The following is a 27,514-nucleotide window of genomic DNA, read 5'->3' as shown; positions in this document are numbered from 1 at the left end:
AGGGGAGGCAGCCCTGGACCACAGTGTCTTGGGAAGGAAACTTGTAGAGTCAGAGATTCATTGGGTAGAGAAGACACTGGAAGATCTCCTCATTTGCCCCCTTGCCTCTAGAGAGAACGAAAAAAGAAGAAATTTGCAGTATGCCAGTTTTAAAAGACTTGTAAAGAAGGTGATGGTGCTTCATCCTGGAAATCAGTGACCGTGCTGAACCACTTTCATAATCAGGTCTGAATACAATCTCTTCTGCTAGGGTTAGAGTCCGTTCTTCTTGTCCTATCTGCAGGTCTGTTTGCTCCTACCTGGAGGGCCCTGTGCCCGCCTGTCTTACCAGGCCAGTAGGTTTCATGAGAATTTCTTCTACAGCCATGGGGAAAAAGTGCCTAATCTTTCACACCAGATGAACCTTTTCTGTACTTATTGAGTAATCTTGGGAGAGTTACTTTACTTCTCTGAGTCTGAATTTTCTTTTCCATGAAATGGAAATAATAACATACTGTCTATCTGACAGTGTTGTGAGGTGAAAATACCTGGTACATAGAAGGCCTTCGATAAATGTTCCTCGCAGCCATAAAAAAAGAACAAAATCATGTCTATTGCAGCAACATGGATGCAGCTGGAGGCCATTGTCCTAAGCAAATTAATACAGGAACAGAAAACCAAATACCGCATGTTCTAACTTCTAAGTGGGAGTTAAACATTGTGTACTCATGGACATAAAGATGGCAACAATAGACCCTAGGGGGTAATAGTGTCTATTGCATTGAAGGAGGAGGGAAGGAGAGAGGCAAAGGTTGAAAAACTGTCGGTTACTATACCCACTACCTGTGTGACAGGATCAACTGTATTCCAAACCTTAGCATCATGCAATATACCCAGCTAACAAACCTGCACAGGTACCCCCCTGAATTAAAAATAAAAGTTGAAATTAAAATAAATAAATAATATAAAAAACATTGCTTTTTCTTCCCCTTCATTATAGCACAACAAAGAGCTCACTCTGTATGAAGCTGTTTCCCAAATGATTTTTTTCTCACATAATTTAGCACTTTATCATCACTGGCACACATACATATAGGATACTACCCTTTATACTAATTGTTTTCTCTCAACAGCTCTTTTCTACAACTAGAACATCAGCTCCTTATGGACAAGGAGGGCCCTTGTTTCTCACATAGAATAGGCTGGGCCCATAGGAGTAGCCAATGATTCTTGTTGAGATGAGACCCTGATTATAGTTGAGAAGGTCTTTATAAGGTCATTTTTCTGTCTTTTTTCTCAAAGTAAAGGAATGTGAAATGTACCTGGTACAATGCTTGGCACATATTAAATGTTGAATAAAGTTTATTTTGCAATCCCACCTCTACAGCCTTTCCTTTCAGGTATGATTTACTAATTCTTTGACTGGTTTGGGCTTCCTCTCTAACTCCTCTCTGAGTCCTCCATATTTTGTAATGTGTGGAACAGACTTTGACACTCCTTTCTAAGACCGTTTCTTGTGTGAAATGTGAGGAAGAAGGGGAGGTGATGGCAGAACCTCAGTTCCCACCCTTGGCCCTTGTCCTGTCCTTTTCTCTGGTGCATTGAACACCTGCTTATGGGGTCCTTCTTAGCTATGTGGTGATCGCCAGTTTCAGCCCCTTTAGAGAATCACCTCACATCCACAGCCCAAATGACCTTTTTTTTTTTTTTTAACTTTTGTTAGTTAACTTTCAGGTTAGTCCTGGTGCCTATTCTGGGTGCCTGAGCCAGGTGAGGAATAAACCACATTTCTGAAGGCCTTGCTGAAGCAACATAGCTGTCCTGGAAGCCATGCTGAACGGTCCTGGCTGGAGAGCTGTTTGACCTCGTTGACTTGGGATGATCCCAGTCAGAGACCTCAGCCTTCTCCCAGCCCTGAGGCAAACTTCCCGGACTTCCCCTAACAACCCATCCAGTTTCTTCACTGCTTTAGTTCTCCGTCAGCCAAGCACGAAGGGAAAATTTACCTTGTATATCCTGCTCTCCCTCCAGGGTCGTTAGTGTGTCTGTATCTGGGCAGCTCTTCCCTTCTGCACATTCAGAGGAAAACGGCATTCTCCTGTCATCTCCAGGCCTGCCCGAGATCATCTCTCCTCTGGCAGCCCAGTGATCTAGGAGTGTACATTCCACTAAACCTTCCCCACTCTCAGACCATCTCCCAGCTGAGACTTTATGGGTTCTTTAACTGGCTACCTCCTGGATGGAGATAACAAGATGTTGCTAGGTGTCCCCTGCTCTTGTAGAGAGGCTGAGATGTAGGGGAAAAGTCACAGTGTGAAACTTGTGAAACTAATCTCTGTTTTGGAGAAGCAGGGTTTGCTATTGGTTTCATATGCTGAATTCCATCACAGGACTTTGGTACAGCCATGGCAAGTACGGGCAGGGAGGAGGTAGGTATAGTATTGTGTATTGTATTGTATTGTATTGTATTGTATTGTATTGTATTGTATTGTATTGTATTGTATTGTATTGCATTGCATTATTTTGCAGCCACATCTACAGTACCTCCGTGTTCCCAACCATTCTATGTGCCTTTCATATCCTCGTTAGTCCTCATGACAGCCCTGTGAAGTACATAATATTCCCAATTTGCAGTTGAGGAAACTGAGATGCATAGAGGTTAACTTGTCCAATGTCACACAGCTAGTAAGTGGCAGAGTCAGGATTCAAACCCAGTCAGGCTGGCTCCAGAATCTGCTCTGATGCTGCATAAAAGTGGGGTAAACTCTGGCTAAGGAATCAAGAATCCTGCATTTGCTTTCACCAGGGTTGTTGCCTCCCTCAAAACTGGAAATTCAGCCCCTTGCTCTTTTCCCTCTTGCTGATCCTAAGCTCATTCACCCATGAAAACTATAGCCCATTAAGGAAACATCTTTGTAGAATCTTGGAATGCTTGTGACCGGTGCTTTGTGGGAAAGGCATGTTTCAGGTGATGATGTGGAGCAAACAGACCGTTCTGGCTTCCTGCCCTGCCTCTGCCACCTACTACTGTATATGACATTGACAAGTGACCTTTTCTCTGGGCCTCAGTTTCCCTGGCTGTTCCAGATGATCACTGAAGTTTTCTTTAGCTCTCATAATCTGTGGGCTCTTAGTCATTGTTTTGTCTGATTTCAGTCCACTCATAGTGACCTCTGTTGTTGACACTTACCTCATTCCAACTGGGTCCATGGCTAAGTGTTTAAGTTGAGGAGTCTGGGGGAGAAGTTGGAGAGTGGGAGGGTTTGAGGGAAGAGATACCCCAGTTTCTGAATGTGGTCACCTGTGGCATGTGATCTAACAAGAGCCAACCTTACTTTCATCAGTTCAATTCCAGCTGGGAGACCTGTTTGCTTTCATGGAAGGAGCAATAAGGTAAACGTTGGCATTGGTGAAAACTTCTAATCCTGATTCAACCACTTACTTTACACACTGGGTCACCATAATCATGTTACTTAATTTCTCTGAACCTCAGTTTCCTCAAATGTAAAATGCAGAAAAGGTCTACCTTATAGAATTGGAAATGAGAATGATTGAGATAAAAATAGGCAACATATATATGAAGTCTCTAACCCAGTGCCTGATGCATAGAAGTGGCTCGCCTCTCTTCAGAGGAGAAGGGGAGAGGGTATGATTCTGGCAGTGAGGAATGCCCTCCACTTTTGGAGCTGGGAGGTCAGCGTTTCTTTCCTTTCAGGTTAGTCCTGGTGCCTATTCTGGGTGCTGGATGGTTGTGACTTGTGAGACCGTGTTTTCCTGTGCTGGCTGATGCTCAGTTCTTTGGTATGGGCATAGTGGAAATCCCAAAAAAAAGGCTTGTTACGTGAGTGAACACCCTCTTTTTTTCTGATGATGGGAAAAGGATGGGAAGAGGGATCTCTCAGGCAGTGCCAATTTTCCTGCTGATGCTCCAGGAAAGCCATGGCCTGGGAAGTCTGAGGCGACGCAGCAGAGGGGTGGGCAGGAAGAGACCTAGGGAAGTGGTGCACCAGCGGCCCGGCCCGGGGGAGAGGCAATGTGGAGGACTGCCGTGAGGACAAGGACGACAGGCAGACAGACGGGGGAGGGCCGCAGGGAGAAGGGGGCTCTGCCTCCTTGGGGGCCAGGGAGGGGGAGCACAGTGAGCTGAGGCTACAAGAAGGTAGAGGGAAGAAGACTTTTAGAGCAAAGACTCTAAGAGCACAAAAGAGAGAGGGGAGGGAGGGATTCAGAGGGGAAAAGGGGTGGAGAGAGAAAGAGTAGGAAGAAGTGGGAGGAGGGAAGGCGACAGATACGATTAAAAAGAGGGTGGAAGAGGAACAACTGACAGGCTCAAGAGCAAAGAGCGTGGGCAGTTGGAGAAGCAGCAGCCAGAGTGTGAAGAAGCCAACGGAAGGAAAGTCCAGGGAGGAGGAAAAGAAGCAGGTAAGAGTAGACTTGAATTTGAACAACTAAAACTACAAGTGGATATGAAGTAGCCAGAAGAGGGGAACTTGGATTCTGGGCTGGATAAAAAGAAAGCTCTTTCTTTCTACCTGTGAGTTTATTCCCTACTCCTCTCACTATTTCCTGTGATAGTGAGGTTTGGATATATTAAAAAGGAAGGTTTAGCGAAGCAGCAGATAAATTACTTCTTTGATTTAGAGGGAGCTGGAGAATTGTGAGTGGAGGGCCCTTGGGGTTCCAGCCTACTCTTGTGGAGTTCAGTCCTCTGGGGGCATCTTAGAAGTGGGTCACCAGTCCATTCCTAAGAACTTTTCTTAGAGGGAATTGGCCCTTTAAAAGTAAAACCAACACTGTTTTACGATGCTTCTGCTAGGCATGGAATCTTTTTTCAAAATGCTTTTCGAAGCATCTAGGGGACTGTTCTGCTTTTTTTTTCCTCCCTAAGGCATGTTGGATGGTTTAAAAATATTCCCTGCTTAGTTTCCTGCAGAGTATCATGTCCCCGCTGTGCAGTGGCCGCATTTGAGAGATCCAGGCTGCCACTTGCAGCCAGAGGAAAGAGGCGTGTGAAACCAGTTAGGAAGCCCAGGAAAGCGCCCACCGAAGGTCTCCTTTCCACTCGCGGTGTGAAGTAGAAGACCACGGGGCACAAAGATTCTGTTAGTTTCTTCCTGGACCTTTCTTCTGAGCAGGTAGTGAAAGAGCCCAAACTCAGGGGCTGGGAGGCCTTGTAACAGACACATCCCCATGCTGGGCCTCGGTTTCCTCATCTATAAAATGGGGAATTTGTAGTGGAAGGTTCCCTCTGGTTCTATACAGCAGTAACGGTGTGTAAGGCTGTGATTCCAGAGGCTCAAAGGCAGCTCAGAACCACTGAAAAAGGGAGGCTCAACCCAAGGATTTCTCATCTTGCTCTGTTGCTAAGTTTTTTCCTTATTCTCCCTCGCAGTATTCCATTATAATAGAGGGATTCCTGGTTCTCACTCCCCAGCAAATCACTGGGGCTGCTGTTTCTGGAAAAAGGCTCTGGCACAAAGAGGTCCAGCTGGCTGTGGGGGGAGGCAGGGCAATGGAGAGAGCACCGAACAGGGAGTCAGGAGACCTGGAACCAGCAAAATTGGAGAGAAGAGACCAAGGGGAGCGTGTGGAGGTGCAGCGCCTCTGACTGCCTGGTGCTGTGGCTCATGGCTGGGGACACCAGCTGGTATTTAGAGGTCTTCTAACCTGACTTTCACATCAGCAAGCCAAGCAGCCTCCATCCCCTCCACCCACTGTCCCCAGAGTCACAGCCCAGCCCAGTCCTTGATTCACTACTCTCTAGGGACAGCTCTGAACTTTCTACCTTCCTGCCAGGTTGCCCGGGGCAGCAGAGCTGTTTGGAGCCTACTCCCCTGGCTGTCCCTCCAAGCCTTTTCCTCACTCAGCACCGGCCGGTGAGGAGTCCCAGTGACCACAGCCTGCAGAGCAGAGAGTACCAGGAGGGGATTCTGTGACTTCCAACCCAGCACTCTCTGAGCATCCCTCACCCACACATGTGACGTCCACAGAGCCACAGCAGTCACAGAATCAGGCAGCCCCACTTTGTCTCTGCCTTGGAACCCCAGAGGTGTGCTTGCTGGGCTCCTGAAGCTGGTCACTGTTCTTATATCTTAACTGCCTCACTCCCGTCCCCTCTCCTAGTACTGCCTAAGGTTCGAGAACATTAGAACTTAAAGAGGTCTCTTCCATTACCAGCCTCCTTCTTCAACAAATAAGGAGAACAAGGACTAGAGAAAGGCATGACTTATAGGAGACGACACAGTGAGTCAGGGCTGATTGAGCTGGGAGAGCACCCTGCCCTGGTCACTCATACCAAGGGCTCTTCTAACCTCCATCTCCCTGGCTGTATTTTCCCAGCCTCCATCTCTCCCTGACTCTCCCTGATTCTTCCACTTGAGCGTCTCTACGATTCTATTTGTTGGTATTGACTCCCACCTGCCCACCTGCTCTTCATCGTCTGCACTGGCTGTTCGTGGGCCACAGGCAGTGCAGGGTGCTGCCACAGTGCCGCCTGGTCTCTCGGGTACTGGCTGACCCCACCTCTTAGGACAGGGGACCTGTCTATGTGGATCAATCAGGACAGGAACTGGATGACCTACCATCTTCAGGGCCAGGGAAACCCAAGGTCAAAGCTCTGCCCCCTGTCCTAGGGAAGAACTCAAGATTCCAGTAGCTGTCTGTGTGAACGAACTCCCGTAAGCACCAACCTGGGCTCAAGGGTTGAGCTGGACAAAGGGGAGAGATGACCATTTTCCTGGAAAGCTTCAGGGTTCCTGGAAAGGAAGCTGACTTCCTTCCTATTGTTGCAGGCTGATGGCTCCTGGTGATGCCAGCTTGATGCCACTTGGAGAATAAATTGTTTCTGATATATTAGCAAATAATGGGCAAGTAAAGTTTAGTATTCAACAGCCCACTGAGAGTCAGGAGGTCACAGAATCAGAGGTATTGAAAAAATCACAGAGGGATCTTAGAGTTTATCTCATTGAGGGGTACGGCTGAAGGAAGAACCTGGGCATTTGGAGTCACATTTGGCTAGGATTTTAGCTACGTGACCTTGGGAAAATTATTTAATGTCTCTTACACTCAGTTTCTTCATCTGCCAAAGATGCTAATAAATATTTTCTTCATAAGGTTTTATGAGGATTAAATAAAGGATTTTAAATGGCTATCAACTAGAAAGGCTTCCCATGACATATACTTCCGAGGAGGTATTGCTGGGTTTTTATGACCACAGATTTTTTTTCTTCTAGGACTCCTTCTGCTGTCCTCTAAGCTGGAAGTCAGAAACTCTGGACTTGCTTCTTGGCTTTGCCACTAACTTGCCATACTATCACAGCTGGGCAAGTCATAGACTCCCCAGATGTTCTAACTTAGAGATGGAAGAGCCTCAACTCTTTTGTTTCACATGTGAGCAAAGTGAGGCTCAGGGAGGGGAAATATCTTGTCTAGGATCACCAAGAAACAGCTGGAACCAGAAAAGAGCTCTCTTCATGAAATGATAACATTGCATTTTCACAGGGGATTTCCAGAATCGTACTCCAATCTGACAACTCCATGATTCAGAACCTCAGGAGAGGACAGAGGTGGCTAGATGTCCCTTACCCTCAGATCACGGAGTAGACAACCCCCCCCCTTTCTCTTCCAAGTAGAACTGAGCCTGCTTCAAACCTCTCATTGTGAGTGTGCCTTCTGCTTGGTGATCAGATTCAAGAGTGCTGCAGCTTCTCAGAAGAGAGGCATCCCATGATGCATACATTTTATAATATGGAGCCATGTAGAGTCCAACTTCAGGCCTAAAAGCTTGAGTTAAAAACACATTAGGAGGCAGGCTGGACTTGAAACAGGAATGAGAGTGGCTTAATTTGAGTAGGCCCTACACCTCCCTGCTTCTCCAGCTTGACCCAGGAGGTCTGGATGCCTAGTGAAATAACTAATTTATAGACTAATTACTATACTTTCCATTGTCTGTATTTTTCCCATCTCTTGACAGTTACCCTCTTGTACCTGTGCCACGTGAGGGTCCTTGCTGTGTCACTAACCAGCCTGAGGCACTATCAGATTCTCCATCAAGTTGGCTAGTTGGAACATGTCTGAGAGGAGTTTTTACTGCAAATGTCAGAAAAGAAAACAAGGAACTAATATTATTGAGTGCCTATGTGCCAGATACTGTTCTAGGTGCCTCCACATGTCCACATATTATGTTATCTCCATGAGTAAACATTCCCATTTGTTAGACGAGTTAGAAATAGGGAGGATAACTGACTTGCCTAGGGTTACACCACTAGAGAGTAATGCAAGCAGGGTCCTAGCCCTATTATTCCTTAGAGACCGGAAGTTCCTCCACCTAACAATTGCTGTTTCTGTTGTTCTTGTTATGATTTCACATCAATGGAACACCAGAGCCCGCTGTTTGGCCAGCCAAGAACCGGGCAGTAGACGCTGCTGCAGCCAAGAACACTTGCTGGCTAAAAAAGGAAATAACTTTCTATATGTGAATTCTGGCCAAATGATGGCAGAGGCCAAAGAGTCTGGGAATCCTGACTACTGTGGGCTGAGGGCCCCAGTGTAATAATTAATTCTAGGAACAGCATATGTAAGAGATGGCCAGCCAGTAAGCCAGAAGCTAAAAGGAAAAACCCTGGGTCTCTTATGAGGCAAGGTAATGTGGGAAAAGTCCCGCTCTCAGAGTTAAGAGACTGGAGTTCTGGGCACAGGCTTATCATCGTCTATCAGTCCTAGTCCTTGGTTTTCTTTCTCGTCAGAGACATAGAGAGGATGTGGGCTTTAGAGTTAGGCTAGCTGGATTCAAACACTTTATGCAGCATTTGCCAGTTGTGGCACTTACTGCAAGTACTTAGCCTCTGAGCCTCAGTTTTCTCATCTGTGAAATGGGGCAATACTACTTTCCTTGCAGGATTAATGGGAGGGTTAGAAAGTATAGTTATAAAGGGCTTCACACATCGGAAATACTCAAGTTAGTGTTGTTATCACTATTCTTAACTTCCCTGGACCCTTGTCATCTTGTTTAAAAATAAGGAGTTGAGTTTGATTGATCTCTACATTCTGGTCAGCTCTACTGCACTATAAATCTGTGACAAATGGGGGAAATAATAAAGAAATGTGGGTATTATAATAGAATTTTCATTAGCAATTAATTGCATGCGTACTAAGTAACCCCCTTGGAGTAATTAAGAAGGACCTCCCAATATTTTGTTGTAACTTAATATCTCCATTTACTACTCCCTTTCATTCACTTTTTGTAAACATTTTTTCTTCCAATGGTTTAAGAAAATTATTTATCCTAGCACAAATCTTTCTTCACTTTACTCCCTTCTACTTCCTTGGCTTTGAAACAACTGTCTGCCAGCAGGGTGTCACTGAGTGGACCCATCTGTTCTTGTCAGAATAAAATAATTAAATTTAAAAAGGAGTTAATTATCTGCCATTGGTACCACTGGCTGGAGTAGGAGGAAGACTGAAGTGAGTACTTCATCTCGCTCATCTCTTCTCCCCTCTTATCTCTATCTTCCTTTCCCCTCTACAGTGAGCAAGGTTCAGGGATGCTGGCCCTCAGTGGACTTCCATTTCTGAGGAAGGTGCCCACACTGCCCAACTCAGTAGCTACAGTTATATCATGTGCCTAATCATTTCTCCTGAGGCTGAAGTAGTTTCCCCAAACGTAAATCAGGGAAAGAATGAAAATCCTAAATGTAAGAATTAGCACCAATCGCTTACAATCAACTTCCTATCCGAACAATGATCTCAACGAACATTCCCTCTTCAATCATCTTATATAAAAGTGGCCAGCCTTTGACTGGCTAGGATTTTCCAAACAAGAAACATTAGGTGATTTAGATAGAGTTTAGCACAGCTGTTAAGGCAGGGACACTGCTGCCAGATGAGCTAGGAGCTGGGTTTGACTCCATCTCCACCTCTTACTAGCAGTGTGATCTTGCTCAAGTTACCCTCTCTGAGCCCTGTAAAAAAAGATGAGATGCCATGCATGGTGGCTCATGCCTGTAATCCCAGTCCTTTGGAGGCCGAAGTGGGTAGATCGCCTGAGCCCAAGAGTTTGAGACGAGCCTGGGCAACAGGACAAAATCCCATTTCTTAAAAAAAAAAAAAAATACAAAAAATTAGCTGCGTGTGGTGGTGCACACCTGTGGTCCTGGCTACTTGGGGGGCTGAGGTGGGAGGATCATCTGAGTCCAGGAGGTCAAGGCTCCAGTGAGCTGTGATTGTGTCACTGCACTCCAGCCTGGGTGACAAAGTGAGACCTTGTCTCAAAAAAAAAAAAAAAAAAAAAAAAGTACTCCCCACTTCCTCAGGTTGTTGTGAGAAGCAAATGAAAACAGATATAGAAAGACACTTATAGAGTGTCTGGCACATAGAAAGGTGTCAGTGAGTGTTATTTCTATTATTATTATTATCACCTATATCCAAATTCTTTTTTTGTGTGTAACTGGGTAAATTAGGTGTAGTTGGGAATATCAAAGGATGACAAAGATTACTGAAGTCGCTGAGGATCAAGACCACTCTCTCATGTAATTCTCCCTACATATCCGTTTTAAGGAGAAATGATTGGGGTGAGAGGAAATCAGAAAAAAATGTACACAAATGAATAAGGTACAAAAGAGTTCTGACATGAAGATTCTGCTTGGTGCTTTGCTTTATAAAGCTGCCTTGATGTCTGGCATGACGGAGGGGCTCGATAAACACTTTCTGAACTAAACTGCCCTGACATGATACTATTTCTCAGGCAGCCTTTAAGTGAGGCCCTTTGGGTCCTTTCACAACAGAATTCTCTTAATTGGGAAGCAAGTGAACGCTGCCCTGCGCCACATTCCACTGTATGGCGAGTGGAATTACGGCATGGGCCCAGGGGGTTGTTATTATTACTATGAATAACAACCTTTATTGAGAACCAGAGATTTGTTAGATACTGTCCAGAACATGTGTCGTTGTCCAGAATTAGACTCAGACTCTGTGGAGTGGTCTTGTCATCTAATTTTGACAAGCTTGGATAAGTTCCCCAGTACTATGAGGGCAGGAGGCAATGAGGGAGGAGTTCAAGGTGATGGAATTTCTGCCTGAGACACATTCAGTCCTGCTGAGAGAATGGTTCTGTCACAGGTAGAAGAAAGACTCAGTGGCTTCCATCTGCCTGGTGTTCTGGTCACCATCGTCATTGGGCAGGTGTCCCTAGGCCAGCTTCCCAGGGAGGCCCCTCCACTGACGTGCAGCATGGCCCCAACGTGTTGCTTGGCCTCTGTGTGCCTTCTCATCCTTTTCTTCAGCAACTGGTAAAGAATTGCCTTGATCAATTTGGCATTAGGTGTTTTAAGAGACTTAAATGCTATCAATGCATCCATTGTTGTTTTTATAAAGTACATACCACACTGTGCAGGGTGTGGTGTTGAGCACTAAGGGGTTTGGGGTGGGGGGAATTTCAGGAGGAGAATACAGTGATGAACAGAAAAGCAGTTTGTTTTCAAAGAGCTCAGGGTTGAGTGGGAGAGAGAATACATGGCTTGTAGAGCAACTAATTCTCAGGTGTGTGAGACCTCAAAGGTGTGTTCAGCCCAAGGCCCGGCTGCTGACTTGGGGGACACAGAAATTATTGTAAAATACTGTATTAGAAGGGCTGTGATGTGTGGCTCCACGGGACAGAACGGGAATCAATAGAAAGAAGAGAATTTTCAAGGCATCCCTGTGGTAGCACCTCACTCACTAGCAATATACCTTCTTAAGCAAGAGAGACGAGAGTGCAGTCACAGCAAGTGTGCTGGGAGGTACCTGTCATCAGCAGCCTATCTAGCTGATGCTGCAGCCACTACTAAAAGACTGCTACAAGCATGGACATTACTAATTGTGCAGTCCTTTACATCCCCAGCCCCATTTGGAGGCTTCAGATTAGGCCCTCAGGAGCAAATCATGGACCAAGCATGGCCTATCATGTGAGTTGAGAATAACTCCAAACTCCTAGGCATGGCTGTTAAAGCCCTCCACAATCTGTTTCTGCCTGCTCTGCACTCTCCCTCCATGCTCTGCTCATTGTACTCTAAAACCATGCTGGCTTTCATTTCAATGAATTTGTTCATGCAATCTTGCTTTTGTCTGAAATCCCCTCATCTCTTCTGTAACTCCTCCACCCACTCCACACCCCTACAAACATCACATACCCCTAACTCCTCCACAGGAGTTATCTCCACTGGGAAGTCCTCTCGAAGGTCTAAAAATTGATGAGATCCACTCTTGGAGGGAAGACGGAATGAAACTTTCTGGCATGCACCAGACTTGAACAGAAACTCTGGAATGAAGCCCTGGTTCTTCCCCCATTAATTGTTTCTTCGAACGAATCACTTTTATATGTTTCCTTCTCTGCAAAACACAGGCAATAACAATCACCCCATTGAGTGGTTATGAGGATTCATTCATTCAACAATAAAAATTGAATGTCTATAACATTCTGAAGGTATTCGGTCTTGAACAGAACAAATATGAACCTGCTCTCTTGGAACCAACAAGAGAATGTAGAAGCACATTTTGAACAGTATGTAAGCTTTTATTTTTATTTACTTATTGTGAGGTTTTATTTTTACTGCTGACCTTAAGAAGAAAGATTTGAGCCTCCTTAGGACCTCTTTTCAATATTACTGCTAGTCAAACATTTTCTTCAATCATTAAGAAAGCATTTATTGTGTACCAAATGAGAGAACCTGATGCAATAAGAATACAAAGTAGAAGACATAGGGCTTTTAACTTTGAGAAGCATAATACCCATTTGAGAGAAAAAGCTGTTAAATACTTGACAGAAGGAATCATGCCTGATTTTATTAATTTTTCTTTTTTTTTTTTTTTTTTTTTTTTTTGAGACGGAGTCTCACTCTGTTGCCCAGGCAGAGTGCACTGGCATGATCTCAGCTCATTGCAACCTCCACCGCCCAGATTCAAGCGACTCTCCTGCCTCAGCCTCCTGAGTAGCTGGGATTACAGCTGCCCACCACCATACTGGGCCAATTTTTGAATTTTATTGGAGATGGGGTTTCGCCATGTTGGCTAGACTGGTCTTAAACTCCTGACCTCAGATGATCTGCCCGTCTTGGCCTTCCAAAGTGCTGGAATTACAGGTATGAGCTACCACGCCCTGCCAATTTTATTAATTTAATAGACATCATTGAGTGCCCAGTGTGTGTCAGGCCTTGCACCTCTTCGGGACTATTCTCATTACTCAGAACAGTGGTGAGCACATAAAGGGGACTCAGCAAAGTATCTGCAGGTTGACTGACAGACAAATGTTTAGAAAACAAGTCTAAGGAAATATATAACCAAGTGTGAGAATGCATCCTGCATGCTGGATGGTAATTTAGAGTCTTCTGGAGTTCAGGAGACACCAAAGAGGGCTGAGGTCAATTTCAGAAGACTTCTCCATTTTGCTGTAGATTTGCGGAGTCAGCGGAAAAGGTTCTGGCTATGAGTTTATGATTAATCCGGGTTGCTCTGAAATGATTTTTGAAAAACATTGGCCGTGTAGGGAGACCACAATGTCACCACAAGAAGGAGCACTGGGCTGGGCGCGGTGGCTCACATTTGTAATCCCAGCACTTTGGGAGGCCAAGGCGGGAGGACCAACTGAGGTCAGGAATTTGAGACCAGCCTGGCCAACATGGTGAAACCCCTTCTCTACTAAAAATACAAAAATTAACCGGGCATGGTGGCACACGCCTCTAATCCCAGCTACTCCAGAGGCTAAGGCAGGGAAAATTGCTTGAAACTGGCAGGCAGAGGTTGCAGTGAGCTGAGATGGTGCCACTGCACTCCAGCCTGGGTGACAAAGCAAGACTTCATCTCAAAAAAAAAAAAAAAAAAAAAAAAGGAACACTGGATTAAGAATGTAGGTGCCTGAGTTTTATTTCTGGCCATTTGGCCATATAGTTCACAAAATAAAAGCAGAAAATGATTTATGCTCACTATACACAAAATCCTTCCTCTGGCCCTCTTCCTCTTATCTAGCATCATGTTACTATTGCCAAACAAGTTCCCTAGTGGCCCCTCCAAATTTTGCTTTATCCCAGGATAGGACATGTTGAAAGAGGATGTTGGAGGTTTGGGAGTGAAGAACCTTTAGAGTTGGGATGGTTCTCTTCCAGGTTCTAGGGACCATCTCTTTTTGCCTTGCTGATTTCAGAACTTGTATCAGTGGCAGAGGGCTTTAGAACACAATTCCCTAGGACCCTCCCCAAAACCCATAAACCAGATTCGGGCTCCTGCCCCACATTCCCATAACACCTTATACTTCTTTAATGTTAACACGCATCATGTTTTATTGAAATTATGTATTTACTGTCTGCTGTTAATTAAGGGGTATAAAGACAGTTACACTCAGTGAAGGCAGGGAATCCTTGTTTGTTTCCCCTCCTTCCTGCTGTATCCTCATTGTCTAGAATGATGGCTGGCACCCTGTAGTCACTCAATAAACTTATTAAATGAATGAAAAAAAGGACATTCTAGGCAGAGGGAACATAAGAAGCCAAGATACGTGGGTGAGAAATGGTGAGATGTGTATATGTACATGGGAAACTGTGTAGCTTAAGTATTGAGTGTGTGAGTGGAAAAGCGGAAAAACGACAGCATGAGACTGTACGGGGTTTCATATGGCAAGTTAAGCAGCTTAGACTTTCTAAGTGGTAGGAAGCCAGTGAGGAGGACTGCTAAAGCAGTGAGGTAAATTGCCATTGTGTTTGATAGCATTTATTCATGGCATGGGCAGCTTCCTATGCCCCTCCTAACACACTTCCTGCCAAGAAGCAGATAATAATCTACAAAGTAGTTTATATGCTATACGCCCAGTAAACTCACTGAGTATCTAATCTACAAATTTCCGTGGCTGAGATAGGGGTATCCAAAGGGAGCCAACGTAGCTGGAAAAGTAACTACAGTCAGAGACCTTTCACATTCTAAACTGAGCATCTGGTACACGGCAGCAATTTTAAGTTTCTCTGACCTTGCCTGAGCGTCAGCAGGAAGTCATACATGAAAAACCCTTCACCCTATTTCCTCTGCCTGGGCCCAGGAGGTCTGCCTCACCCCCATACCTCCTCAGATAGTGTCTCTTGTTCCCTCCCAATAAGACGTCCTTCCTAATACTGCCTTTCTGGTTTTCCAAGGTGTTCCTTTCTTGTACCCGTGCTTTACCTCTTCCAGGTGGAATTCCTTGGACAGCAGTGAAGGAGTCAGCAGTCAAGCCTCTTAGCAGACTAGACCAAAGGGTCACATTCTTTGACCCTTTCTGGAACTATTTTTATACTTCCTTGGGGACTTGCAAGGAACGAGTGACAGAGTGAGATCAAGGGAGAAGTCTTCAGGGACTGAGTGTGGAAAACGTGCCCCAAATCCTGGAAGAATATGACCTTTGTTTCCTTTTGTTTCCTTTCTATTTCCATTTTCTTCTCATTTCCTCCCCTTCTACTCTTGCTTCCATTTCTTTTCTCCTTTGTAATGCACCTTTCTCTACTTTCTAATTTCTCTTTCTCCCTCCTTCTTCTACCTCTCATCCTTCCCCGCCACTCTCATTGCTAGTAATGGCTACCTTTGATTCAGTTTCTGAACACTGTGTTAAGTGCTTTGTACGCATCATTTCATGGCACTCTATGAGTTAACAGTATGTCCATTTTGCAGGTGAGGAAAGTGAAACACAGATTGAATCATTTATCTAAGCCCAGCAGACGGTAATAGAAATTTGTCAAACCTCAGTAAGTTAACTCCCACATCTGTCTTTTCTTAACCCTTACATAGTCTTTTTCTCCATTTCCAACTCCCCCTTGTCCTTGCCTTTTCTTCTCTTCTTTTTATTCCTCCCCTTCTCTCCCTCCTTCTTTTTCTCAGACACTCACCATAGTTCAGTCACTGCACATGTGTGGCTGACCCTGAAGGTGCTGAACACTGTATATGTGCCCAGAAGAGAGGACAGACAATTCAAACTCTTATCTAATCAGCCTTTTTCCTTTTGAGCACATGCTCCACAATTTTCCCCATTTGGAGGCTGAAAGAGGGGGCGCTTCGCCACCTAAGGAAATGGGGCAGATGTCTGATCACAAATGACAGGAAAGGCCTCGATACATGGATGGGTCTTTGATATAGAGAGGAGCAGAGATAAGACCCTTTCTGCTCACTCAGGAACTCCCTCATTCCCAGGGACTCTGTATACTCTCAAGGTTGGGGACCCGGGGTCTGAGAGAAGACAGGGCCAGGAGGTTGGTCCCTGTCAAGGCAACAATCAACTCAAGAGCTGAGGAAGCCTGGACTATAAAATGCACCACCCTGACCCCATCTTTCCCCACAAGGCTGAAGAATGTTCAGACAGAAACCAGGAGTACGTTGGCAGCAAAGATATGAAGGTCAATTTTGAATTTGACAAACCTCTAAAGTCCCACCCAGATCTGAGGTTTTATGATTCTAAGAAAGGAATATTTATGCTCCATTCCCTCCGAGATCTTTGTCATCCTGTTGGTTAGGAATGATTAGAGACTTACACTGTAAGAAAATATATTATTCACTAAGTAAGAATTCTGGAGGTAGGGAGCCTCAAGAGTTGCTTCAGAGGCCTCAGGGCACTGGTTGACATTTCTGAGATTCTCTGGACAGCTTTAGACATCTTGGTTCATACAACTCTGTCCACAGGCAGGAAGCGGTGGGGGCAAGCGGAGCTCACTCCTATTCACTGGGGGATGGGAGCACTGTGAGTAGGCTCCCTCCTGTTCACCAGGGGATGGGAGCACTGTGAGTGAGGTTCCCTCTTGTCACAGGGGGATAGGAGCACTGTGAGTGAGGCTCTCTCCATTTACTGGGAGGTAGAAAAACCTTTTCTGGAGCATTCCCTCTACTTTAGATTCTCCCCATACCTCACCTACCAGAACTAACTGCAGAGGAGATTGAGAAAGCAATACCTGGCTTTTTCACCCTGCCAATGGGAGGCAGGCAAGAAACAGGGAATTGGTTTTCTATTGGGTAGGAAACAACAGTGCCTGTCAGCCCCTCCTTCCTTCACTCAACTAACATGTATTAAACACCTACTGTGGGCCAGGCTCTGGTGATACAGAAGAGAAGACAGTCCCCATTTTCAAACAGTCCCTACTGGGAGAACACAGACAGGCAGAGGATTACAACACAAGGCGGCAAGCACTGGGAGACAAGTAAGTGTCCTGGGGACCATCACAGGAGCTGAAGAGGCTCAGCTTCAGGGAAGAGGGAGGGTTGGAGGAGGCAATGACTGGGTTAAGTTTTGAAGGTAAATGGGATTCAGCTAGGAGTGAGGGGACATGTAGAGGTATAGAAGGAGGGCATTTGGAAAGACTTAGCATGGCTGGACAAAAGGAACTCATGTGGACAGGCAGGAAGAGGCTGGAAAAGCAGACAAGTGCCAGATGAGGGAGGATTTTGTAAGGGACATAAAGTTTTGAGACATTTATTCTGGACATAAGGGTGGATAGATGTGTGTGTGAGAACCTTACTTAAGTGAGACACAGAAACTTAGCAGCAGGGTGAGCTGAGCTGTGTGGTTGGAATGGCTGTGTTGCACTGAGGCATGGGAGATCAACTTTGCCTTACCAGCCAGAGGAAGTGAGCACTTATCTGTGATACGGTTAGCTGGTGTGACCAAAGCACACTTTTTGTTTGCCACCTCCCAACACAGCTGGTCTATGCTGGACGGTTCTGATTTTTGCAGAGTGCTTCCTGAGGGGCCAAATTTGCCGACTGCATCCTCACTCTTTCCTCCTCCACCTAGTTCTGCCCTCTGGAGCCATAAAAATATTCCTTTTCCATCCAACAGCCATTCAAACATTTGGAACAGTTGTGGAATGATTTTCAGAATATCACATACCTCATATCACTTAATCCTCAGAATTCTCTGGTGTAGCTATTCCCACCCCCGTCTGATAAATGAAGAAACAGACTCAGTGAGGTAAATGCCCAGAGTCACATTTGCAGATCCCAATCCTGTGTTCTTTTTAATAATCGTGTTTCTCCAGGTGCGGTCCCTCGCTGCCTACATCAGAACCACTTGGGCCACTTGTTGTAAATCCAGATTCCTGGGGGCCATCCCAGACCTCCTGAAGTAGAATTACTGGGGCAAGAGCAGAATCCATATTGTAACACACCTCGATTTCTAGATCCGTTAAAGTGTGGGAGCCATGCTCTAATTTTGCTAATATGGCTACTTTGAATCTTCTCTTTCTTTTTATTTTTGCTGGGAAACGAGAGAGAGCTTTTCTTTGGTTGCTTTGACTTCTAAGTTGCATTGTCTTAACGAACCCACTGGATGGATCAGTGGAATCCCAGAACATGACAGACCTTCCAGACCTTCACATAACATCCTTCTCCTTTTCTCTCTTTCTCTCTCCCCCATTTGCAGAAGTTTTGCCATCTGTGACCTGGCTGTGCCAAGATGGGCGATTGGAGCTTCCTGGGAGAATTCCTGGAGGAAGTACACAAGCACTCGACCGTAGTAGGCAAGGTCTGGCTCACTGTCCTTTTCATATTCCGTATGCTCGTGCTGGGCACAGCTGCTGAGTCTTCCTGGGGGGATGAGCAGGCTGATTTCCGGTGTGATACGATTCAGCCTGGCTGCCAGAACGTCTGCTACGACCAAGCTTTCCCCATCTCCCACATTCGCTACTGGGTGCTGCAGATCATCTTCGTCTCCACGCCCTCTCTGGTGTACATGGGCCACGCCATGCACACTGTGCGCATGCAGGAGAAGCGCAAGCTACGGGAGGCCGAGAGGGCCAAAGAGGTCCAGCGCTCTGGCTCTTACGAGTACCCGGTGGCTGAGAAAGCAGAACTGTCCTGCTGGGAGGAAGGGAATGGAAGGATTGTCCTCCAGGGCTCTCTGCTCAACACCTATGTGTGCAGCATCCTGATCCGCACCACCATGGAGGTGGGCTTCATTGTGGGCCAGTACCTCATCTACGGAATCTTCCTGACCACCCTGCACGTCTGCCGCAGGAGTCCCTGTCCCCACCCGGTCAACTGTTACGTATCCCGGCCCACAGAGAAGAACGTCTTCATTGTCTTTATGCTGGCTGTGGCTGCACTGTCCCTCCTCCTTAGCCTAGCTGAGCTCTACCACCTGGGCTGGAAGAAGATCAGACAGCGATTTGTCAAGCCGCGGCAGCACGTGGCTAAGTGCCAGCTTTCTGGCCCCTCTGTGAGCATGGTCCAGAGTTGCACACCACCCCCCGACTTTAATCAGTGCCTGGAGAATGGCCCTGGGGGAAAATTCTTCAATCCCTTCAGCAATAATATGGCCTCCCAACAAAACACAGACAACCTGGCCACTGAGCAAGTGCGAGGTCAGGAGCAGACTCCTGGGGAAGGTTTCATCCAGGTTCGTTATGGCCAGAAGCCTGAGGTGCCCAATGGAGTCTCACCAGGTCACCGCCTTCCCCATGGCTATCATAGCGACAAGCGACGTCTTAGTAAGGCCAGCAGCAAGGCCAGGTCAGATGACCTATCAGTGTGACCCTCCTTTATGGGAGGACCAGGACCAGATGGGAACAAAGGAGGCTGAGAGAGGAAAGATATCTCTCTTCTGAACTGATGCTTTCTCACTGTCATCACTGCTTGGCTCCTTTGGACCCTGGGTCTCAATGACATTGCTCATTAATTCTAGAAACTGTAATCAGGGCTCTGGGATAGTAAGAGACATGACTATCCACCCAGACTGCAGTTCCCTCCCCACCCTCTACCCAGTATATGAAGCCTTTCAGGTTACTCATGAAACAGGGTAGAGGGAGGGAAGGGAAGCATGGCAAAAGCTGGCCTGGAAGGGATAGCCAGAGGGATAGAATGACTCTCTCTCTACATACCAGCAACATACCAGATGCATTCTTTAAGTTCCTACCTCCTTGACCTGATCACCCTCCCTCCTCCAAGGAAGAGCTCAAAGTTCCCAGCCAACAGAGAGCATGAATCAAGGAACTTGCATTATATGTGCTCCTTGAGTCTGTTATCTCCATGGACCTTTCCTCAGAGTAGTGGTGAGATGGCTTTGGGTTACCTTTGGCTTCTGCCCCCTCTACTCAGTCTTAAAAAGGGTTTCTTGGAACTTTACCAGCAGCCTCAACTTTACAAATGCCTTGGTATATACCTTTGGCAAATGCCCCACCTTGGTGATGTTGCAACCTTTCCTTCTGCCAGGGTGTACACCTAGCCTGTGAAGATGTCAGCTCTGCTAGGGAGTCACTGTACACACAAACTCCACTAGAATTCCTGCCAACATCTGTCATCCTGCAGCTCCTTTACAGTTCAATCCAATGATAGAAACCATCCCTTCCCTTTCTCCCTTGGCTGTTCACCCAGCCATTCCCTGAAGGCCTTATCGACAGGGATATCCAAGAAGCCGTTGTCCTCTCTCGAACCCTGACCAGATCCCCAGCCACTGAGGCCAGTGGAATTTCCCCAGGCCTTGTTAAAACAAAGAAAGCATTGTACTTCTCAGATTCCCCTTGTGGAAAAAAAATTCTGTTGTGAAGATGAAAATAAAATAGGAGAGAAAACACTGGAAAACTATTTTCCCCTCCTATTTACTTCCTTTGCTGACTGCCAACTTAGTGCCAAGAGAAGGTGTGATGACAGCTATGGAGGCCCCCAGATCTCCTTCTCCTGGAGGCTTTAGCAGGGGCATGGAAATAGTAGGGGAATCTCCAGCTCTCTTGGCAAGGCCTTTATTTAAAGAGCACAGAGATTCTTATGTCTCCCTAGTGCCCCTAATGAGACTGCCAAGTGGGGGCTGTAGAAAAGCCTTGCCTTCTCCAGGGACTGGCCTTGTTTCTGTATTCACTGGATCCATAATGGGTTACTGTTGTTTTGGATGAAGGTAAAGGATGCTCAGAATTGTTGGATACTGAGACTTATAGAGAGATTATTGCATTATTAAAATGCACGTGTGTGTGTGTGTGTGTATGTGCTGATAGGATGGGTAAAGGCTAGGGGAGTCCTGAAATAAGGAAAGGAAACCACAGAGAAACTTGTGTCTTCCTGCTCTCCTCTCCGGCTGCCTCGCAGAGGGGCTAAGCCTCACTGTCTTGGTGTTATTAACCTAAACAGATAGGCACGAGAGGTTGGGACAGAGGAGGCTAAAGGCTCAGGAGGTTCAACCTCTCACTCACCTGCCCGTCTCTGGGCCCTCTGCTGATACTTGGATGCTATTGTTGGGTGGAAAGAAAAATGAGAGTGGGCAAGTGGAGGAAAGTGACTAGGATGCCATTTAGGAAGGAATGTCTGATCCTCCCAGGTCCCTGGAGGGGACACCTTTTAATCTATTGCCTAGCATTAATATTTTCTCTCCTTCTATCTCTGAAATGTTTTATGAAATGAGCGTTCTTGAATTGGAAGTTCTGTGGGATCAATCTTTGATGGTGAGGGTTTTAGAAAGGAAAAATTAAGTAAAATGTGTAATTTGTCTAAATAAAATCTATCTCTACATCTGTCTCTCTTTTGTTGTCCACTTCATGCTGTGACTACAAGAGGATGGCAGACTTGGTGGGGAAGGGAACGCTTGGACCGTACCCATCAGTAAGCCAGTAATGCAAAGAGCTTTGAAGTCAGGCATGCAAGGGTTAAAATTCCAGTTGCTAACTTACATCTGGACTCCAGCAAGACAATCTCTGAGCCTTGGTTTCTTCATCTGTAAACTGGGCCCCGTTAATATCTACCTCATGGGCTGTTAACTGAGCTGTTAATTACCTCATAGGGCTGTTATCTGAGTTGACTGTAAAGAGTTCAGCAGAGTGCTTGGGAAATAACAGTCATTACATGGTAATTGTTGTTATTATCTGATTATTTTTGTTATTGTTTTGAATACACAGTATTTGGAAATGGGATGTTGAGGGATGATTCCAAAACTTCTCTTTATCAAGCCCACAATCTGCCTAATGTGATCAGATTAACTCACATTATTCTATTCTAACAATTAGAATAGAATTAAACAGGAATTAATGTATCATCAGTTCTAGGAACCATAGGCTCCAGGAGGTGATACATAAAAAACAAACAAAACAAAAAACTAACAAACTACACAGAAAAGAGGGGAGACCTCACCTGGACCTAAAAAATGAGAAGGCTTTAGAGAAGTATAGACCCCAAGGATGAGTCTGTGAAAAAGGTCTTTGTATTACCATTTTACAGATACGTAAAGTGACGCCCAGGAGAGTTCCCTGAGAGTGGGGCTGCTTCTCACTGGCTCCCTGATTGATATTTCATCTATTTGGAAGAAGAGAAATAACTGTTGCTGCAAACAAAGGGTCAAGGGACCGACCACCTAGCCTTTCACCAACAAATGGGTGTCATTTCCGAGAGAAGATTAGGAAAGACAGACAGAAGTGTAATCTTACCTACCAATCAGTCTTCTTTACCAGGGCAGGAAAGCTTTTTTAAAAGGGTCTTGCAAAGAGATCATAGAACGCATATTATGACACCAATATGGAGACTTAGGAGTACCCCTGGCCTCTGTCTGAGGATAAGGTGCTCCACCCAGAGATACCGCAGTAGTCCAACTAAAGAAAGCACCTGGAACCCATTTTTTTCTCCTAGAAAAATAAAAATCAGTTTTAAAACATAGTCATTAACATTTAACAGTTCATTTTATGCCGGACTGCAAAAACTAAGGAACTTATAGTAAGATTTCAACCTCATGTATGTCTGCTCTCATTTTCTTTCTTTCTCCCTCCCTTCTAAAGCTTCATCACTAAAGAGCATAATCTGGTTGGTAATAGAGTGAACACACTCCGAGTTGCAGGCCCCTTTAGGCCCATTTCCTTAAATTGCTTCCTCCAGTGCCAGATAAGAACAGAATGTCTACCAGAATGTTTCATTCCAATGGCTCAAGTGTTTAAGTGGTTAAATGCTAATAATACTCCTATGTAAAATCATAGTATGAATGGGTTTCAGATTTTTTCCTAATAGCAAATTGCGATACCAGAGAGAAAAACAGAAGAACAAGGACAGTAGGCATCTTGCAGGCATCTTGAAGGATTGCTGTCATGATGTGGAAATCAGGAAAACAGCGAGGCTGGAGGGAGCTGCCCACGTCCCAATCCTCAGGAAGTTCTGGAAGCCCCTGCAGTTGGTCCTTGATAATAAACAGATTTTTTAAAATCCTAGATTTTTAAGTAGAATATGATTAGGGATTTTTCCTTTCATTGGTCACTTGATGGTCATCAGAGATAGGTAGGATCTATAGTTTTTTATTGTTGTTTCAAGTGGAAAATATTGTCACTCAACAAAGAATTACTGACCAGCTATTTTCAGCTAGGCATTCTGTTAGGCTTTAGGAGTATAATTTTAGAAACCAGACATGGTTCCTGCTTTTTGGATCTGACAGTCTGGTGGGGAAGGCACTCTAACACAAATAAACAAATAAAATAATTTTGTGTGTGTGTGTGTGTATGTGTGTGTGTGTGTGTGTGTGTGTGTGTGAGACAGGGCTCACTGTGTTGCCCAGGCTGGAGTGCAGTGGTGCGATCTTGGCTCACTGCACACTCCGCCTCCTGGGTTCAAGAGATTCTTGTGCCTCAGCCTCCCAAGTAGCTGGGATTACAGGCATGCACCACCATTTTTAGTAGAGATGGAGTTTTGCCATGTTGGCAAGGCCAGCCTCAAACTCCTGGCCTCAAGTGATATGCTCGCCTCAGCCTCCCAAAGTGCTAGGATTACAGGTGTGATTCACTACACCCAGGGATAAATAAAATAATTTAAATTGTGACAAGTGTCATGAAAGAAACAAGGGGTTAACAAAGGTGGGCTGAGAGATTCTAGTATTCAGATAGGGCAGCAGAAAGTCCTTTCTGAGGAGGTAACATTGAAGCTGAGATGTGACAGTTTAGAAGCCAGGCACTGATGCGCAGGGGAAGAACCCAGGTGAGTAAATCTAAATTCCTTCCAGAAAATTCCAGAATACAGCTTTCCCTTATCTCACTTTGGTCCAACATTTTTGAAAGACAGAATTCAAGCAGTAACTAAAACAGCACAGTTTGGCACCAACTGTAGCAAAACACACATACCTCTTTCTACAAAAAATTCAAAAGACTGAAATCTTTTCACTCAAGGAAGCAAAAGGAGCATATGTAAAAGATCTGAATTAAAACAAGAAAATATATGTTAAGTTCTAAAAGCCCTATTTTTTTTTTTCATGATCAGGAAGACTGTCAGAATCCACTAGTATCAATTCTGATAACACACTTTGGCCTATTCCATGGGGTACGACTGGAGAGGGGAGGCAGGGGTGCTCGGGTACAGAAGGGAGTCCAGTCCAGGCTTGTTGGAAGAAGACTATATCCAAAGGCACTGGGAGAGAGTCAGCAGGGCATGGCCCAGAGTAGCCTTAGCATCAGGAAAGTCAAAGCAGCAAAACATCAAGTACACAGAGAGGTGGGGAATGCAGAGGGTGGAGGAGCAGATAGCAGGGAAGCCAGGCCACGGAAGTTGTGTAAGACACCAGACAGGCAGGCAGGCACTGTTGGGGACATGTCTCAGCTGGCAGTAAGGCTCCAGACCCTGATCTGGATTTGGAGCTGGACTTCCAGACTCAGGGAAGGGAGTCTGACATGGGCAGAGTGGAGCTTCATCCTAGTAGCTGGGTTACTGAGCAAGGCACTAGGACAGCGTCTTGGATAGAGTATAAGCAGGCTCTTGTACTCTTGTGGGGCCCATTATCAGAATTACAGAGGTGTGGGTGAATGAACTGAGTCAAGCTATTGGTGGCAATATATATGATGTTTATAGATACAGTACCTTCAAAGCCTTAAACCAAAGGAATGACAACTGTGAGACTTCTAAGCACCTCATCAAGCCAGCGGGTGGGGAGATGATTTGGGGGATGGAGGCTAATGCTTTTCTTTATCTATCACCACCTTCAGCTAAGGGTAGCACAGCCCCGGGAGGCCATGGCTTGGAAACAAGACTCAAGCCCTGTCAGTCCCTTCAACTTGACTGAATTTTCCATTACCCGGATTCAAGGCCCTTATGGGACTGTGTGCATGTACTTGTGAACAAAGGGTTTCTCAGAGAAAGTGAGAACCATGCAGGATCCTTTCAGGAGTGTTCATTGCCCTGGGCTCTGCAGCCTGGCCAAGGCTAAATCCCCTCCAGCAGCAGCTGCTCTTCAGTCAACAGGGGGATTCAGGGAAGGGTAGAAAGTTATTTTATACCTTCCTGGGACTTGTCTTTCAATGTGATAAAATATAACCTGGAGGGGTTTACATTTACAAAGGTTTGAGGTAAAATTGCACATTTGAAACCATTATAAAAACTTGTGTAGGGTGTAGTTGACTGGGGAAAAGTCAATTTAAAAACCCTTGCATATTTTAATAGTAATAATGAAATACACCTTCAATTATTAAGTGCTTGCTGTTTTCTGGGCATTGTGCTAAGAGATTTTATGAATTGCTATTTCATCCTTACAGTAATCCTATGAGGTTATTTGACCCCATTTTACAGATAAGGAAACTGAGACTTAGATTCAGTAACTTGCACAGTGACTAGGCAGTAGGACTGGGATTCAAACCTGCCTTATACTTCTCTTAAGTGCTCATCATATATTCTTAAGTAAAAAGGCAAGACACAAAATTGTATGTGTAGCATGATTATGATGTGTAAAATTAGGCATTCATGCTTGGTGTGGTATCCCATTGCACATCTATAGTCCCAGTTATTTGGGAAGCTGAGGTGGGAGGATCACTTGAGCCCAGGAGTCCCAGGGCAGCCTGGACAACATAGCAAGACCCCTATCTCAAAAAAAAAAAGGCATTTATAAGAGCAAAGACTTGAGGGAAACAAACAAAAATGAAAGCAATTGGTGGATTGGTGGGGGTGCTTTAATTCTCTTAATTTTGTAAACTATTTTAATGTAAAGATGCTATTTTTGAAATTAACACACTTAAAATACACTTATATTCAACTTTTGGGCTAAATTTGGTGTTCCCCTGGGGTGGCTGCCAGGAGCTGCCTTTCAGTCTCTGCAATCCTCATGCCTGGGAAAATTGTTTTGTTTGGGCTCAGACTGTCACCCTTAAATGGGATATGGTTAGCAGGAGGTGCCCATGCCAGGGTCCTGGCAGCCAACTGTGTGACAGCAGATGGCCCACCAGCTGCGGCCTCTGGGAATGGCGGAGCACTAGAGTGAATTGGGAGGCATGGTTTCCCCCATGAACTCTTCTTACACATCCCAGTGTGGTGAGCGCCCACTGCACACCACGTCAGGGCCACGGGCAGGCACCGTTTGGGAGGATATCAGTAAGAGAGAAGCCTGCCCTCAACCACTCAGGACCTTGTAGAGGAGGGGAACAATGCCATATTACCAGGGAGCAGTGCTCAGTGTGGTAAGAGGAAAAAATGGCACTGAAGGTCTTCAGAGGAAGGGGAGAACCTGGGGAGGAGGAAGAGCTCAGGAAGGGCTTCATAGAGTTGGTGGCACTTGAAATTGCCTTTGAAAGAGGAATAAGTTTTCCTATGTCAGAGAAGAAGACTTTCCAGTGGAAGAAAATGGCACAAATTAAAACAAACAAACAAACACCAGCAACAGAATCAATGTAGAACTGGTATGTTCCAGGAGCTGGGAGAAGCCCTGAGGGAGTGAGGCCAAGAGGTGGGATGCGCAATGGGGGACGCTGGACACTTTCACTCTGTAGTGGTAGCGACCTGTTGAGTTTCCTTGTGTGTTGGGAGTGGGATGATCGGGGCTACACTTCAGAGTTACACTTCAGAGTTGCAGCACGTGAGACAGGGCAGACTGCGGAGGCTGGGAGAGGGGTCAGCATGAGCTAGGGACATAGGCAGTAGGACTTGGTGACTGGTCAGGTATGGGGTGGGAGATGGTGGTAGGAAGAAGTCAGGAATGACTAAGAGGCTTCAGGTCTCTGTGACCATTTATTCAACAAAATGTATTCCATTCACTTATTTAGCAAACATAAGATGCAGGCCTGCTGTATGCTTCATGCAGCGCCAGGACCTGGCGATTCAGAGAGGAAAGCTATGGTCAGGCAATTATTATGCAGTAGAGGGATCGTGGGTGTGGTAGACTCTTCTCTGCTTTACTACAGACCCTCTCCACCTCACCTGCCTCTTCTTCCAGCTGTCTGGAAACCACGTGGATCGATTTCACATGGGCGCAGCTGACTGCATCTGACTTCCCCCATGATTTCCCTAAGGAAGCAGTGGTAGAACCCTGCTCAGTACTTTCCCCAACACATGGGCAACCTTGAAGTGTGAGCCTAATGCAACACATGGCAAACCTCTGATCAGCGGGAGGCAGAAGCCTTCTCTCCATCCCTGTCCCACTCCCCTGGTGGTTCTGAGATCTGGGTGATAGGGCTTCTCAAGTGTGCGGTCCTGTGGATTGAGCAGCCAGCGACACTTAGCAGTGTCCTGCTTGAAGACACATCTGCCTATTGACTCTGCCTCCTTACCTGCCTTTCTCACCTCATTCCCTATTGTTGCCCCTAAAACTATACACCCTATTGATGTGTTAGTACATCAGCCTTTGCCTCAGGCTCTG

The 27,514-nt window shown here is 45.7% G+C and overlaps 1 protein-coding gene across 2 annotated transcripts; it reads left to right on the top strand.

Annotated features, from left to right (window-relative positions):
• Nucleotides 1–3,996: 3,996 nt before the first annotated feature.
• GJA5 (gap junction protein alpha 5) lies at nt 3,997–21,451 on the top strand. 2 transcript variants are annotated; one of them, XM_050750974.1, is made up of 3 exons: nt 3,997–4,401; nt 12,837–13,091; nt 18,374–21,451. In XM_050750974.1, exon 3 carries the CDS (start codon nt 18,407–18,409, stop codon nt 19,481–19,483), a length of 1,077 nt encoding a protein of 358 aa, XP_050606931.1. In that variant the 5' UTR covers nt 3,997–4,401; nt 12,837–13,091; nt 18,374–18,406; the 3' UTR covers nt 19,484–21,451. The 2 variants fall into 2 exon arrangements, with proteins under 2 accessions (XP_050606931.1, XP_050606920.1); XM_050750963.1 differs by lacking the exon at nt 12,837–13,091.
• The last annotated feature ends 6,063 nt before the right edge of the window (nt 21,452–27,514 follow it).

The sequence above is a fragment of the Macaca thibetana genome, chromosome 1 (genome assembly GCF_024542745.1).
Source record: "Macaca thibetana thibetana isolate TM-01 chromosome 1, ASM2454274v1, whole genome shotgun sequence".
Classification (NCBI taxonomy): Eukaryota; Metazoa; Chordata; class Mammalia; order Primates; family Cercopithecidae; genus Macaca; species Macaca thibetana.
This window is presented reverse-complemented; position numbering and strand designations above follow the sequence as displayed.

Bases quoted from the DNA above. Each gene is read 5' to 3' on its own strand.
- GJA5 (XM_050750963.1), top strand. From the start codon at position 18,407: ATGGGCGATTGGAGCTTCCTGGGAGAATTCCTGGAGGAAGTACACAAG.